This window comes from Oncorhynchus mykiss, chromosome 1, assembly GCF_057628025.1.
Source record: "Oncorhynchus mykiss isolate SJ-2025 chromosome 1, ASM5762802v1, whole genome shotgun sequence".
Classification (NCBI taxonomy): domain Eukaryota; kingdom Metazoa; phylum Chordata; class Actinopteri; order Salmoniformes; family Salmonidae; genus Oncorhynchus; species Oncorhynchus mykiss.
Window position 1 is genome coordinate 72,583,082 of NC_143022.1, and position 16,595 is coordinate 72,599,676.

A 16,595-nucleotide genomic window follows, 5' to 3' on the forward strand; every position below is an offset into this window, starting at 1 on the left:
GGCAGATGCCAGGAGAACGCTACCTGCCCCAATAGAGTGCCATCTGTAAAGTTTGGTGGATGAGGAATAATGGTCTGGGGCTGTTTTTCATATTTCGGGTTAGGCCCCTTAGTTCCAGTGAAGGGAAATCTTAACACTACAGCACACAATGACATTCTAGACGATTCTGTGCTTCCAACTTTATGGCAACAGATTGGGGAAGGTCCTTTCCTGTTTCAGCATGACAATGCCCCCGTGCACAAAGCAAAGTCCATACAGAAATGGTGTGTAGAGATTGGTGTGGAAGAACTTAACTAGCCTGCAGAGCCCTGACCTCAACCCCATGGAACACCTTTGGGATGAATTGGAACACCGACTGCGAGCCAGGCCAAATCGCCCAACATCAGTGCCCAACCTTACGAATGCTCGTGGCTGAATGGGAAGCAAGTCCCTGCAGCAATGTTACAACATCTAGTGGAAAGCCTTCCCAGAGAGCAGAGGCTGTTGTTGCAGCAAAAAAGGGGGCAATTCCATATTAATGCCCATGATTTTGGAATGAGATGTTCACCGAGCAGGAGTTCATATACTTTCGGCCATGAAGTAAGACTACGGCTATGAAATAAGATTACTTCAACAACCTACAAATATATATATATATTTCTTAAATAACAGCCTAAACCTTTAAGAAAGTTGCATTTATTTAAACTGAAATCAATTACATCTAGTCCATAAAAATGCACTACGTATTAACATACACAGTATGTTGTAAAGCGAAGGCTTATAAAACTCGGCATCAGAGGCATATGGTTTTCTGAACACTGGAGATTAAGTAAATATCCTTGTCCGTTTCAGGTGTGAGGGCTAGCACGTTGTCCTTCACTGGTGACATGGGCTCTCCTTTCTTACAGGGGTTTATCTTTGGATTTTCTCTGCAACACAGAAAAACACAATCAATACAGTTCCGATGAAAAGTAGGTCACAAGAAAGAGATGGTTATCATATAATTGGTAAAGCTGTAATCAACACTGAAAAATATAAATGCAACAATTTCAAAGATTTTACTGAGTTAGTTCATAAGGAAATAAATTAATTTGGCCCTAATCTATGGATTTCACAACTGGGAATATAGATATCCATCGGTTGTTCAAAGATACCTGAATTTTTATATATTTTTTTTAAAGTAGAGGCGTTTTAAATTAGACCGTATCTGGTGACCACCATTTGCCTCATGCATCACGACATCGTCGCAGAGTTGATCAGGCTGTTGATTGTGGCCTGTGGATTGTCGTCCCACTTGTACACGATCCAAAGAATCCCAAGCATGCTCAATGGGTGACATGTCTGGTGAGTATGCAGGCCATGGAAGAACTGGGACATTCAGCTTCCAGGAATTGTGTACAGATCCTTGTGATCGTGCATTATCATGCTGAAACATGATGGTGGCTGATGAATGGCACAACAATGGGCTTCAGGATCTCGTCACGGTATGTCTGTATATTCAAATTGCCATCGATAAAATGCAATTATGTTCGCAGCTTATGCCTGCCCATACCCTCACAACCACGGGGCACTCGGTCCACAATGTTGACATCAGCGAACCGCTCGCCCACACGACGCCATACACGTAGTCTGCGGTTGACACCAGTTGGACATAGACACTTTTTTCTAAAAACGCCAGGTGGCTTATGGTAGAGAAATTAACATTCAATTATCTGGCAACAGCACTGGTGGACATTCCTGCAGTCAGCATGCCAATTGCAACCCCCCCCCCCCCCCCCCCCCCTCAAAATGTGAGACATCTGTGGCATTGTGATGTGACAATTCTGAAGAGTGTGGCCTTTTATTTTCCCCAGCACAAGGTGCACCTATGCAATGATCATGCTGTTTAATCTGATTCTTGAAATGCCACACCTGAGGTGGATGGATTAATTTGGTAAAGGAGAAATGCTCACTAACAGGGATGTAAACAAATGTGTGCACAACATTTGAGAGAAATAAGATTTGTGCATATGGACAATTTCTGGAATCTTTTTTTCTGCTCATGAAACCAACACATTATATTTATATTGTTGTTCAGTGTAGCAATCATTCACTCACATGAAGACTAGTGGAATCTGAAACAAAAACACATTCAGTACTCTATATAGCCAACAGAAATTAGTAGTTTTGCCACACAACACAATGCCACAGGTGTCTCAAGTTGAGGGAGCGTACAATTGGCATGCTGACTGCAGGAATGTCCACCAGAACGGTTGCCAGAGAAGTAAACGTTAATTTCTCTTCCATAAGACGCCTCTGTCGTTTTAGAGAATTTGTCAGTATGTACAACCGGCCTCACAACCGCAGACCACGTGTATGGCTTAATGTGGGTGAGCAGTTTGCTGATGTTAACGTTGTGAACAGAGTGCCCCATGGTGGCAGTGAGGTTATGGTATGGGCAGGCATAAGCTACGACAACTAACACCATTGCATTTTATCGATGGCAATTTGAATGCACAGTGATGAGATCCTGAGGCCCATTTAAAGGTTTGTCACATGCGCCGAATACAACAGGTATTGAAATGCTTACTTACAAGCCCTTAACCAACAACGCTAAAAAAAAAAGTGATGTAAAAAAATAGAACAAATAAATAGCAGCAGTAAAATAACAATAGCGAGGCTATATACAGGGGGTACTGGTACAGAGTCAATGTGCGGGGCACTGGTTAGTCGAGGTACTATGTACCCGTAGGTAGAGTTATTAAAGTGACTATGCATCGATAATAAACAGAGTAGCAGCAGTGTAAAATTGGGCTATGGGTAGCCCTTTGATTAGCTGTTCAGGATTCTTATGGCTTGGGGGTAGATATTGTTAAGAAGCCTTTTGGGCCTACACTTGGTGCTCCGGTACCGCTTCCAGTGCGGTAGCAGAGAGAACAGTCTATGACTAGGGTGGCTGGAGTCTGACAATTTTTAGGGCCTTCCTTTGACATTGCCTGGTATAAAGGTCCTGGATGGCAGAAAACTTGGTCCCAGTGATGTACCGGGCCGTACACATTACCCTCTGTTGTGTCTTATGGTCGGAGGCCAAGAAGTTACCATACCAGGCAGTGCTGCAACCATGCTCTCGATGGTGCAGCTGTAGAACCTTGAGGATCTGAGGACCCATGCCAAATCTTTTCAGTCTCCTGAGGGGGAATAGGCTTTGTCGTGCCCTCTTCACAACTGTCTCAGTAAAATCTTTGATATTGTTGCATGTTGAGTTTATATTTTTGTTCAGTATAGAAATTAGAGACAAGTTTGTGACAGGTCCTTTGAATATAAATATGGGGAAAATATGAAAGTATGGGGACTACTGTTGAAGGTTGTTATTAGGCCTCATCTATAATCTTATACAAAAGCAAAAACAATTGAATGGTGTATTCCAGCTACAGGGTTGAGGACTATGCAGGTTATGATTACCCTCACTTACTTCTTAAAACCAAAGTTTTTCCAGAGTCCACTGATTGTGGCCTGGAGGCCAGGGTTGTTCTCATTGTTGGTGGTGACTTTCTTTCCAGGGCCTGCAGGCTTTTTACGGAGGCCACTGGCCCTGGCAGGGGCAGAGGGTCGGATCTTCGTCCCTTTTCCTTGGTCACCGGGTTTCATCCGTGGGAGACCTGCCACCTGGTGAGAGAGATGGGAAAGAAAATTCTTCACTGTGGGAATATATAGCATGTTCATCCCAGAAGTGTTCTAGCTGCCAAGTCTCTATTAAACCAACATGATACAAAATAGTCCCACAAAGTAAGCTACCTTCGGTCTCATTGTGCTGGATTTCTTTTCATCTGCTGTTGGAGAGGAACTGGGGCTTTTGACAGAGTCTGAATCCTTAAAGTAAATTTTCTTAGAAAACAGAACAGGCAGTAAATTAATAAAGCCACTGCCTCCGCTCATTCAAAACACAACATAAAAAAAGCCATGCATATGCACCCTCAACTAGCTTGCAATGATGCAAATGTTATGAAGCCTACGCATGACTAATTAGCAGAGGAAACGGTGACATACAGGCCTGGTGGCATCCTCCAGCCGAGTGGGTGGGGACACTTCCACAACATTGCAGGAAGTGTGGTAATGCTGAGAGAAGTAGGCACTGTCCTGAGACGGTGGAGAGTTTGGTGGTGAATCCTTGTCTTCTTTGCCCAGAATAGGGGATGGGGCTCCGGGGGTCATCTGAGTTCTCTGGCCTTCCTGGCTCCAGGAGAAGCTTTCCTTCTTGCGTTGGAACTGCTGCAGTGCCGAGAGGCCGGATGTGGGTGTCGGGGTCCTGGATCTCTCTGAGGAGCTGCCTGACCAGCGGAACACCCCTAACCCTTGACTAGCAGACAGAGGGGAGGGGGGTGGGCTATGAGGGTCAACATAGTTATTTTCCTCTGTATCAGCATATCCCCCGATACAATAGTCCTCCCTGGGGTCCTGTGTGACCTCATCCTGAGACACCTCCCCTTTGACAAAAGACTCCGGATTCTGGCTGGCCACCTCACTGGAGCTGCTGCCACTACAGAAGAACCTATAGGGGAATAGATCAACCATTTAGTCAGTATCACAAAACATTAAAAATAAAACAAAAACTTGTCAAATGTGGGCCAAACAAAGCGATCAAGAAAACAATTGGAAGAACCAGTGGTTTTAGGTAGGTCATTTTTAGTCATGTAAAAGACAAGACGAGTTTGAAAGATTTCCTATATAATTAAATAGCTGTAGCAATGACTAAAAGTGTGTATTATAAGACCATACCTGCTTTGCATTTCCTGCCCATCTCCACCTCCTTCCTGGTTTCTCCTCTGTAGCAGGGTGGCGAAGCGGTTGCGTGGTCTGGGATGGGTAGCGGCAGCAGTGGCACTGGGCTGGGGGCATGTGGAGATGTGATGGCTCTCTGTGGGTCCAGGGTCCTCCTCCCCTCTGGACCGCTTCTGACCGGAGGGAGAGTACTGCTGCAGCACATCCTGGTCTGAAACACCAGAGTCTTTTGGGAGATAAAGGAAAATCAGACGTTTGGGTCAGGTCTATAATAAAAATATTCATCAACACCACTCGGAAAGAATGTTGAGGTTTACATTAATCAAATACATTGATAAACTTTTGTATAATGACGAGAAGATTTTTCCTGTTCTATTTGAACATTACATTTTGAAGGTCCACCCAATGTTATATAGGTATAGGCTTTTCCATAGAATTACTGATAATGCTTCAGAAGATGAACTGGGATGTTATGTTAATAAAAATGTGTTTTTCCCTGAACAAACCCAAATCCTCTCACACCTATTTAAATGGAGCTGGGTGAATCAAATAATCTTCCCTCCTACGGTGACAGAAAGAGCACCTCTCAAACATGACGGTGCAACAACAAGATAGCAAACTAATCTCACCTTCTCTGGGTCTCTTAATAACCTGTGTGTTCTTGTGAGGAAGCCTCAGCCCCTGCATACTGATGAGCCTCTCCTTCCCCCTGGTTGAAGGAGGCCTCTGTGGAGAGCCCACAGGCTGGGAGGCAGAGAAGGTGCCTGGTATGTAACCTCTGCTCCAGATGCTAGGGTGTGTGGAGGCCCGAGTCGCCTGGCTGTCATTCCAGTCACGACTGCGTGGTTTCACTGGCTAAGAAACACAAAGGGAGGAAGGATTTATATACGTTAGTGTAAATTACATGCACTTTAGCCAACTCCTCTATGGTTGTCATGCCATACATGTACAGCATACAGATCTGGGGTAAAGCTAGGTTAAGCACTCTAGCGACAAACACATTGGTAATTTAAATATTAATACAATTGTACTGATCGACTAAAAATAGCTAAGTACCCCCACGTATACAACACTAAGGACACAAGCAAAACAACAACCTAGCAGTACTACTTGTGATGATGAATGAGTAGTGTTTGTATAGAAATGACTGTTATGTTAATCATTCTACCTAGTGCCAGTACCTTGACATTTGTAGCATCTGGGTTGAAGTCATCAATCCTCTCCATGGTGTTTATATCCAGGTTACCCAGGGCCACCTGTAAACCTTTGCAATCTCCTAAATTACTGTATTAAGCATTAAGGACAACATATTTTACTGGTAGTAAATGGGAAACCACCAGTGTCTTATTTTCCATTTCGCTACTAATCAACAGGTATAGAGCAAGAGTCAGGCCTGCCACTGAGTGAAAGGATACCGGCCAGCGTAGCTGAGGGTGGCAGGGTCCATGTGCTCTGGATAGGGGTTGAGAGGCACCACCTTTCTCTTGATGGGGTCAAACACCAGCTGGTAGAGGAAGGTGTTATTGGCCTTAACAAAGCCGTCAATGTACTCGTCTGGCACAACCACATTCATCTTCAGGTACTGGCCCATCTTCCTTATCACCTGAAAGTACATAAACAAGTTAGAGGGGCCATTTTCATTATAGTTTCATTTCTACCACTGTGCAAGTTCTACTACCAATTCTCATTCAAACTTACCTTAATGATGTCTGGGTTGTTTGCCATCCTCAGCAGTTTACAGGCTTTGCCCAAGCCAATCCCATAGAGTGAGGACAGATAGTCACAGCCAGAGAGAATACACATGTGGCGGAACTTCTCTTCCGTGAAGACGTCACCCAGAGAGCGGCACCGCCCCAGGTGGTTCTGGTCAATCTCTAGACCGTTCCCCTGTTTGTCCATCTTTAGGATCACCTGAGAGAGATGATCAGCAGAACCCATTATGGCCATTACCATAATCTAAGTTGCCATTAAAGTAACGGTCCAGTTAAAACCCATAAACAAATAATGTTGACTCACTCATCCTATACACGTACGTTGCCAAATAATAAATTGAAAAAGAGAGGGAAAAAAACACTTAAAAAACCCACCTCAAAATTGTAGCTCAAACACACATAAAAAAAAAATGCTTGCCATCTCCGGCGGATGAGATGGCCAACTAGAGATCTCACATGAATGTTATTAATGACCAGTGTATGCCCACACCATTATAACACAGAAAAGCTGCTTTGTAACTTACTTAATTACCAATAAGGAAACTTATTTCACGCATTTTAATGAATTATTGGTGATTTTCATATAAATCTGGAAAAACCAGACAGTTGCTTTAAAGCCAGATGATCATTGTGACAAATGCATTGCAGAAATTCCACAGTGAGCAGCATTTTAAAGGACCCAATTCTGTACTTTTTTGCAGCCAAACGCCAATAAGTCTGAGTCTTCAGTGATGATAGCCTGTGCAATGCCAGCCTTGTTAAGGAAGGCCAGCTGGGCATCAGCTTCATACGGGGCCACCACACAGTCCACTCCTCTGGTCCTTGCAGCCTAGAGGAGAAAATATAATTTCAGCTGAATAAAACAATTTTAAGCCACCGATTTGCAATCATAAACATTAAGCAGTGCATCACAAAACAGATGACGAGTTTAATTGGTTAAGCCAGATTAAACCACTGCACAAAACCAGCAAATAGACACGCTTCATTCAAGATACGCATCATCGGGTTCCAGTGAAAAATACTGAGCAGTAGAATTTTTTTCTCATCTAAACAGTTTTAGCAGTATTGGAAATATTTACCTTGATGACATCATGGGCCATGGAAGGGGTGACGTTAACACAGCGAGTAAAGCAGTCTCTGGCCTCTGAAATCTTTCCCTCACGTAGGAGCTGCTTACCTTTCTGCAGATTTGCCTGACGACGCCTGGAAGACACAGACAGTCAGGTCTTACTTTTTGGGTAAAAATATTTACTCCGTCCTATTCAAGAAACTACCTAGTCAAGTACATGGAAGATTTGATTTAATAAAAATGAAACACATTACAGCAAATACCATCTAGGCCTAATATTAACTCACTCATCACTATCTTAGCTTTAAATAAAATTACAGGTACACCCACACACTTACTCTCCGCGAGCTTTGTCCACCTCCTGTTTTGAAGGCAGATTGCAGCCATCAAACACCAAGATGGGCTTCACACCAAAAGACAACAGCATGTCCACAAATTTCATGCAGTATGTAACATACCTATGTGAAAGAAAATGCATAGGGTTAGGTAGTTAAATAAACAATATATATATATTTGAACCTTTATTTAACTAGGCAAGTCAGTTAAGAACAAATTCTTTTTTTCAATGATGGCCTAGGAACAGTTAATAGGGTTAGGTAGTTAATGCATACTGAGATAGCTATAAAACAGCTTACTGGTCAGTTGGCTCCCCTTTGGCAAGTTTCTCTGCACAAGAAAATGCCCCTTTATGAAGCCAGCAATATGTGTCTACGGCCACTGTCTGTCCCTTGTACTTCCTCACACTGATGGGCTCCGAGGCATCTTTGAGGAACTGCAACAGCCCCTGGATCCCCATTTTTTAATCTGGTGATGCCACTAACATTCAGGACAGTTGCTTGCTATATTCATGGAGAGGGAGAGACCATTTGACAAAACATAATGAAACTACATTTAAGATAAATAATACGTTACCTAGCTAACGTTAGTTAATCGTAATCTGCATATACTTGCTCATTTACCTGGACATGCAGGGTAGATTACGAATTCCAGCGAGATAGTTCCAATGGCGTAGAAACCGACCGTAAATAACGTTAATTCATTCGAACGTTCGTGGATCTTCAAAAACCTACGCCACTCACCAGTGACTGTCAGTGATGACAAACACATGTAGCAAGTTGGCTAAAGTTAGCTAGACACCTAGCACGGCCACTAAGGTTAGTTAGCTAGCTAACTACCTAAACAATATACCTATAAATACATTGTTGGTGCTGTAAAAAAACAAAAGCAAGTTGTAGCTAGCTAACGTTAGTTAGTAGTTCGAACAATTTGAATGAAGTGGGCTAGCGAACGTTTCTAGCAAACTCTTGCTAGCGCTTAGCTAAATGAATACATTTGAATACGTTATTTTGAAATAAATACAAGAATATAAGACAACATTAGCAAGCTACCGACATATTTACCCGCGAATTGAAAGCGCTAACCATGACAAATAGTAAGCACTGAAACGTAACGAGGCACCTTATTATCTAACAGGAGTTCGCTTTTAGCGGCAATAGTAAGAGTTCACAACGAGCTGATACTATTGGTCAGTTTATTCTGACCAACCATATGTGGGGGAGGGTATTTGGTCGACAAAAGAAGAAGGGATTGGTTCTCTTTTTTTGGTGTCATGCTGCGTATTGATGGCGGGAGTCCAGCGTCACCTTTCCCTCCCACTAGATGGCGAGCTTGTCTGCTGCGGTGTTAGGATTTTTTGACGTGTCGTCTTTCCCAGCCTCCCTTGCACTTCCTGCTTCGGTAGCTGCCTGTGTGTTTGAGCAAACGATACCTCAACAACAAGATGGAATAGTTAGGAAAATATTGTGAAATCCAGTCAATGACAACGTTGTATTTACTTGTGGCAATCTATTCAATTAAACCCTTTATTTAAATGTCAGTTACTAGGACTTGAAGGTTGTTGACAAAACATCAACAATGCATCTCTCTCCCACCAACGGAGATTTTACTTTCGTCTCATCAACTGAAGCCGAGGGTAATGTTAGCAGGCCGTGAATACTGTCATGTGTTTCATTGTATTTTTAGTTACCTACCGTATTTGTCAACACGTCATTCTAGTAGCATTAATTCATTGGGTAACTAGCTTCAGTAAAGTGTTGTCGTTTTTGTCAGGTTACCGTGGTTCAGAGAGATTTGACAACTTTCTGCTGCTACTGTACGGCTAGGCTAACGTTAGCAAGCTATGTAAAGTTAGCTATATCACTGAAGGAAATCCACCTAACATATTATTAGATTGGTGATACGTTTAATACAAAACTCAACAATTTATTTGGACTAGTTTAACGTGTTTCCCATTGAGTAAATTGATTTAAGGTCCAATGCAGCCGTTTATCTTAATATCAAATCATTTCTGGGTAACAAGTACCTTACTGTGATTTTTCAATTAAAATAGTCAAAAAGAGACGAATAACTTCCTAGTAAAGAGTAATTGCTAGGGCTGTCTGCGAGTGGTCTGAGTAGGGAGGTGAAAACAAAGGGGCGAGGCACTGTTGACTGCTCCTAGAGTTTTGCTTCAATACTACAGTTTAAAGCTGCAAATGTAACTTTCTAGCACACCCGACCAAATTCACATAGAAATGTACATTATAGATCTGTTCTCATTGAAGCAAGTCGAAGAAGCGGTGTCTGTTCTATGTGCTCTATGTCTATGCGTCCTGTTCTATAGTTGATTTTTTGCGTCTTTTACTTTGGGTTTTGTACACCAGCTGAAAATACAATATTTTTGGGTTATTGAAAATATAGTACAATGATTCTCTACACTGCTTGTTTTGTCACATTCACTGAAATTAGGCAAACTATTAGAATTTTAGCAACCAGGAAATGGAGGTGTGGTTTTTGCATATTGCCCAGGAAGACAATTTCCAGAGTCACATAGAGAAGTCATATTAAAATTCCTAATAAGATACTTTAGTCATCACCTTTGTGCATAAAACACCCATAGACTTATTCAAACAATTGTCGCTGAGGCTGATTTAAATAATAATAACATTTATTTGAATAAAAACTCACAGCATCTGAAGATGTTAACATTTTTAATGTATGATCATCCAATGTTTGCCATGTTTTGGATAATGTGATGTTGTCGCTGCTCGCATTGTTCCCTGTGTGAACGGAACCCTAACCGGCTGAGCGAGTGCGCTATCATGCATACATTTATTTTGTCCCCCCACACCAAATGCGATCATGACACGCAGGTTAAAATATCAAAACAAACTCTGAACCAATGACATTTGGGGACAGGTCGAAAAGCATTAAACATGTATGGCTCTCCCCCTTCCAGGATTTTTCATCTTTGAATTTATATGGTGATTGGCATCTACACTTTCATAGTATTACCACGACAACCGGCAAAACAGTTAACTTTTCAATCACCCCTTGTGGGTATAACCAATGAGGAGATGGCACGTCGGTACCTGCTTCTATAAACCAATGAGATCGGAGAGGCAGGACTTGCAGCGTGATCTGCGTCAGAAATAGGAATGACTTCTATTTTAGCCCTTGGCAACGCAGATGCTTGTTGGCGCGCGCAATAATAGAATAACATGGATTTCTACATTTATTTTGCGTGCGCGAGTGTTGTGGTCAGCCTATAAGTGCAAGCGCATGTGATGTTGGCCCATATTAAACAGATCCAACCCAGATATTGATGGCCCATGAATCAGCATATATGAATACGAGTAGATTACCTTGAAAACAACGGGCATGAACATCATGGACGCAGTCTCCAGTTCTTAGTATACCTCAGTGGGGAAAACTGAAAACAAACCCCCTAAGGTTGTCTGCGCCCGCACTGAAATTAAATTTGCATAATAAAACAATCTACATAGTCTGTCCGTTTAAGCTACAGATATGTTTTTTTTAATATCAGATGCGTCTCAATTCACCGCATCCTCTTATGTCGCACTAACACATCTGCTGGTAAAAGGTGTCAGAGCTAGAGCGGTGTTTGTCATACCATGAAAAATCCCGAAAATGTGTCTTCACAAAATCGGCTGTAGCGTCCAAACGGTTTGGCCTACAAACTATTATGACCCCTCTATGGAAAGATGAAACTCTCACGAACACAATGTTCTCCGTTTTGCTCTATGACCTCCGCAAGACTCTTCTGAGCCAATCTGCCAACTTCTGTCCGTAAGCGTCCCAACTGTTTGGGCTACACACAAATACTACCCCTCTGTACAAAGGTGAGACTCTCACGAACATGTACATGTCGGTTGTTTTGCAAGACTCGTCTGAAGGTCCCCGGTACCAGTTGAAAAAACGAATGGAAGTATGTATGGACTGTTTAATGCCAAAAATGTGAGGTGAAATACATGTACAAAATATATTTCCTGATCATTCTTATATCTCTCAGTAATTGGACAGACACTTCAGAGAAAACTTCCTTTACATTTTTGGGGGGAGTATCTGTTAATCAATGTGTTTGTATGGGCTAATGTAAGACCAAAACACATTTTTCATCAAATATTCTTTTAAACATATTTTTGGGATACTTCAAGGCATCTTAAAATTCAAAATCAAATAGCTAAATGATCCATGGTATGACCTTCTTAAAAAAATAATCAAATAGCTTAGTGGAACACTCCCCGGCTTAGACTCTGGTGGGTTTTAATGGCAGAGGTTTGGAACTATTTTCTTATTGGTCTATTAACTAATTTACTGCCTTGTGATGTCATCAGCCAAGCCTAAATTCTGTCCCACAAAAACAGGCTCATCCACTAAAAGGGCATTATCATCGTTTTCACAATTTCACAGTATTATTCCAACCTCATAGTGTGGAAATATATATAAAAAACATGAATATCACATTTTTGACTGCACTGGGCCTTTAATGTAATTTAGACAGTGTGACGACCACTGGGGGACATGTCTTTCCTTTCTGCATTCCATGTACCTTTTGATTAGCTGAGGGGATTTGGTCAATTGTGAAACACTATTTAGATAAGGAACAATTGATCCTTGATTGTGATACGGATTTGGAAACCTTGCAGGACCAGTCCTAGCCTTTCGGGGGCCCTAAGCGAGATTTGGTTGGGGGGCCCCCCACCTCGCGGAAAACCATTTAAATGCCCCCCATCTTCGGAGAGAACATTTAAGTTAATTTCTTGCAATACTAGACATTTTGCCTTGGGGCAGAGAGACCATTTAGATATTGTAAAACAACATTCATGCAATTATACTAATTTAGCTATGGGGCAGAGAGACAAAATAATCGTATACATTAAATTCCCTACAGATCTAAGCGGGACGATTGATGCCCCAGATGTTAAATTGAACATGGGCAGTGACAATGCAAAAGACCCATATGCAACCACGTTCCTGAGGAAACGAGGCTATGGCTGGCTCCTGGAAGTAGAAGAGGATGACCCCGAAGACAACAAACCTCTTCTGTGAGTACCTTCTTCAAGAAACCCATTCTTTATCCATGTACATTGATATTAAAATGACACTTGATTTGGCCATCACTACAAATTAAATGTGCTGATATCTCACGATGCTCCTGTACAATCTCATACACTTATATGATTAGGGAGGAGCTGGACATCGACCTGAAAGACATCTACTACAAGATCCGCTGTGTGCTCATGCCAATGCCCTCCTTGGGCTTCAACCGGCAGGTTGTGAGGGACAACCCTGACTTCTGGGGCCCGCTGGCTATAGTACTCCTTTTCTCCATGATCTCCATCTACGGACAGTTCAGGGTGAGGCGGCAGTTCAAGCTGTGAATTCTTTTGATCTCAGAACATACCTTACATCTGGCCCTTGGCCCCCCAGAGAGGGCTGTTGGTTCAACTAAGTTAGATTTCTTTGAAAAAGTAAATGGTGAACTTCGATTGTAGGGTTGAGATTTGAAACAACATTAGATGCACATGCTGCTCACGCAAACAGGGCTTGATTCACTGGTTCTCTTCACTTACTGAATTTAATTAAATGGGAGGCAGCCTACATTGATATATTTAACGATATAAGAATGTTCAAAAAAGGACTTTCCACACCAAAATATTTAGTCTTCTAGAGACTTTGGTACAATGTCACAATTTTCAGCGTGTGTATTATTTTGGTTGTTGTTGTGTTTTAATTATTTGTCGCTTTATTTTATTTTCCTAAGGTGGTGTCTTGGATAATTACCATTTGGATATTCGGCTCTTTAACAATCTTTTTGCTGGCTCGTGTTCTTGGTGGTGAGGTAAGATCCACCAAAGTTTACATTTAGCTGAAATAAGTCGTATTCCTAGTCTTGATGAGGAATACATTTCTCTTACTTGATACTGTACATGGCTCTGGATGTGCATTTGCTTTCTATTACAACATGAATGATGTGGCGTGCTGTGAAACACTGACTTGCATTGTTCTGTTTTCAATAGGTGTCTTATGGACAAGTTCTTGGAGTGATTGGATATTCTCTACTCCCGCTCATCGTTATAGCCCCATTGCTTTTGGTCATTGGGGGTTTTGATGTTGTTTCTACACTAATAAAGGTGAGCATAGGAGCAAAGACAATCAACCTTTTATTCTATCTGATTTTTCTCACAAATTAATCTCTGTAATTCAGCATTGCACGTTTGATTTAACATACACTAACTAACCTGTTCAAAGCTATTTTTACATCTGTATTTGATTGTATATTTTTAGAAAGTACAAATGGACTTAAATTAGATATGTGTTCATTAGTTGTTGATAACTGTCATTTTTCAGCTTTCTGGAGTATTTTGGGCTGCTTACAGTGCTGCTTCACTGCTCGTTGGGGATGAATTCAAAACCAAGAAGCCTCTGCTCATATACCCTATTTTCCTTTTGTACATCTACTTCCTGTCACTATATACTGGAGTCTGATTGGACAAATGGCAACAGTGGAACTTTGGTTGGAGAATGACACAAAGCACCGTGAAAAGACAAAAGGATTAATTACACAATGAAAATAAGGAGCATGGATTTTTGAAAGGTCATTTTCTCCCTCTTTAACCCTGTTTACAATTCTAGACTGTGGGGATATAAGGGTGTATGTTACATCAGTGTATTTAAATGTACCCCTTACCTCTGTGCTCAGTAAAAAGCTGTAGCTTATGGTCTAAGCTCGGTGTTCAGATTGAATTGTAATTAGATCGCAGGTTCGCGTTGGCATCATATAAAAGGACTGTAATTATTTAATCAAGGCGTCAAATCTGGTTTTGGTAATCATGGGAGGGTCACAAACATACCAGTCATTGATTTTTGTTAATGCTTTTATTCCATAGAGGAAGGTGGTGCCAAATACAGTGCAAATTTGTTCAATTTGAACCAAGGGGGTTAAGAAAGAAGTCTGCCCCTATGGTTCCCCATTATTGTGTAAGGGAGTGGGCTAAGCATACTGTTATGCATTATTTAGTGGTCATTTCAGCCTGGGTAGACAAGTAGATGGGCAGTTTGAGTGAAATAAAACAAAGTCTACTAAAGTTTGGTGCCTTTCATTAGTTGTTTTATACAGTTGTTTAAAAATCTTTTATTGAACGGATGTATATTTTCAGACAACTTGCTTGTATCTATTGTATGTATTCAGAACATGTTATACAATTGTGAAAAATTACTAGACCTGGAACAATTAAGAGTTATAAAACGCTCATTAATTCACATTAAGGGGGCATAAAATATATCAACATAATTGTCTGTATAACTGTTGTACTGTACTAAATATTTTAAACAACATTCTCATACAGTATGTAATGTGTTATATCATTAATCTGCATGCAAAAACTTAATTTCACACCCAAGCTTTATGTAGGAAATGTTGAATGTACTATAGCAATTAAAGACTTCAGGGGGGTTAATTTAGTGATATGGAATTTACAGTGAATATATTATGAATTATTAGCAAAAAAACGCATTGAAACAATTTTTGAGTTTGTGTTATGTTCTTACACATTGTATATAATTCGCTTTTAGAACAACATAGCAAATGCTCAGTTGTTGAAATTTGCCAGTTTGACCTCACGTTTGGCCTTAGTCTTTGTCACAAAGTACATCTGAAATTGGATATCTGATAAGTAAATTCAAGTATGCATATGGTTTCTAGGGGTAGAGGATGAACGGAAATGTGCATTGGTTTTACACTAATGCAGTCTAAGCCAATTTAGGTGTTATTGGGGTGGCTGACTTCAAGGGCTTTATAAATGATAAAAGGTGTCTTGGTGGGGTGGGCCTAAACTCACCAGACTGACTGTTGGTCTGTACAGTGGGGGATGTTTGCTGTCGGTGGTGTGTGTAAAGCCTGATGCATGCTTCCCAGTCTAAACAGTTTGCGCATATATACAATGACAGAATTTTGTGACTTTGGTGTTAGGCAGGTTTTTTCCGTCTGTTCACACACACTAAATTTTTTCTCAAGACGAAGTTCAGTAACCAAAGTTAATGCCCCTTTGTCGGTGATTGACCAACAGTACTACTACTACTACTAGTAGGAGTGGGAACTATGGACGGGATTCTTCAATAAAGTGTTTGTCATTCAACGAGAGACGAGTAGTTTTAATTAAACATTTTTCACTTGAGAAATAATATCTTAATGTAAAATTGCAGGACTAAACTTCGGCAAAAACGTTATATGTATTACAGATTTCTTGATTTATCTTGGATTAAAGAAGACAAGGGAGACAAATTGTAATATTGCTCTTTTTCAAGCGAAGGTCTTAAAACTTCTTAGGGCTGCAATCCCGTTAACGGGATCGATATGACAACAGCCAGTGAAACTGCAGGGCGCCAAATTCAAAACAACAGAAATCTCCTAATTAAAATTCCTCAAACATACATGTATCTTATACCGTTTTAAAGGTAATCTTGTTGTTAATCACACCACAGTGTCCGATTTCAAATAGGCTTTATAGTGAAAGCACCACAAACAATTATGTTAGGTGACCACCAATTCACAGAAAAACTGCCATTTTTCCAGCCAAAGACAGGAGTCACAAAAAGCACAAATAGAGATAAAATTAATCACTAAACTTTGATGATCTTCATCAGATGACACTCATATGACTTCATGTTACACAATACATGTATGTTTTGTTTGATAAAGTTCATATTTATATTTTAAAAAAACTCAGTATACA

The 16,595-nt window shown here is 41.0% G+C and overlaps 2 protein-coding genes across 3 annotated transcripts; one reads left to right on the top strand and one right to left on the bottom strand.

The window, feature by feature from the left end:
* Nucleotides 1-659: 659 nt before the first annotated feature.
* Nucleotides 660-9,172, bottom strand: exo1 (exonuclease 1). Of its 2 annotated transcripts, none has more exons than XM_021610045.3 (15): nt 8,919-9,172; nt 8,478-8,603; nt 8,154-8,357; nt 7,857-7,976; nt 7,529-7,652; nt 7,141-7,278; nt 6,436-6,648; nt 6,153-6,340; nt 5,919-6,021; nt 5,367-5,592; nt 4,735-4,963; nt 4,006-4,507; nt 3,754-3,843; nt 3,431-3,624; nt 660-908 (listed from the first exon to the last, which is right to left on the bottom strand). In XM_021610045.3, exons 3-15 carry the CDS (start codon nt 8,312-8,314, stop codon nt 773-775), a joined length of 2,424 nt encoding a protein of 807 aa, XP_021465720.3. In that variant the 5' UTR covers nt 8,315-8,357; nt 8,478-8,603; nt 8,919-9,172; the 3' UTR covers nt 660-772. The 2 variants fall into 2 exon arrangements, with proteins under 2 accessions (XP_021465720.3, XP_021465728.3); XM_021610053.3 differs by having other exon boundaries at nt 8,977-9,040.
* yipf4 (Yip1 domain family, member 4) lies at nt 9,173-15,998 on the top strand. The gene is made up of 6 exons (XM_021610062.3): nt 9,173-9,490; nt 12,752-12,905; nt 13,046-13,217; nt 13,625-13,702; nt 13,881-13,994; nt 14,212-15,998. Exons 1-6 carry the CDS (start codon nt 9,433-9,435, stop codon nt 14,347-14,349), a joined length of 714 nt encoding a protein of 237 aa, XP_021465737.1. The 5' UTR covers nt 9,173-9,432; the 3' UTR covers nt 14,350-15,998.
* The last annotated feature ends 597 nt before the right edge of the window (nt 15,999-16,595 follow it).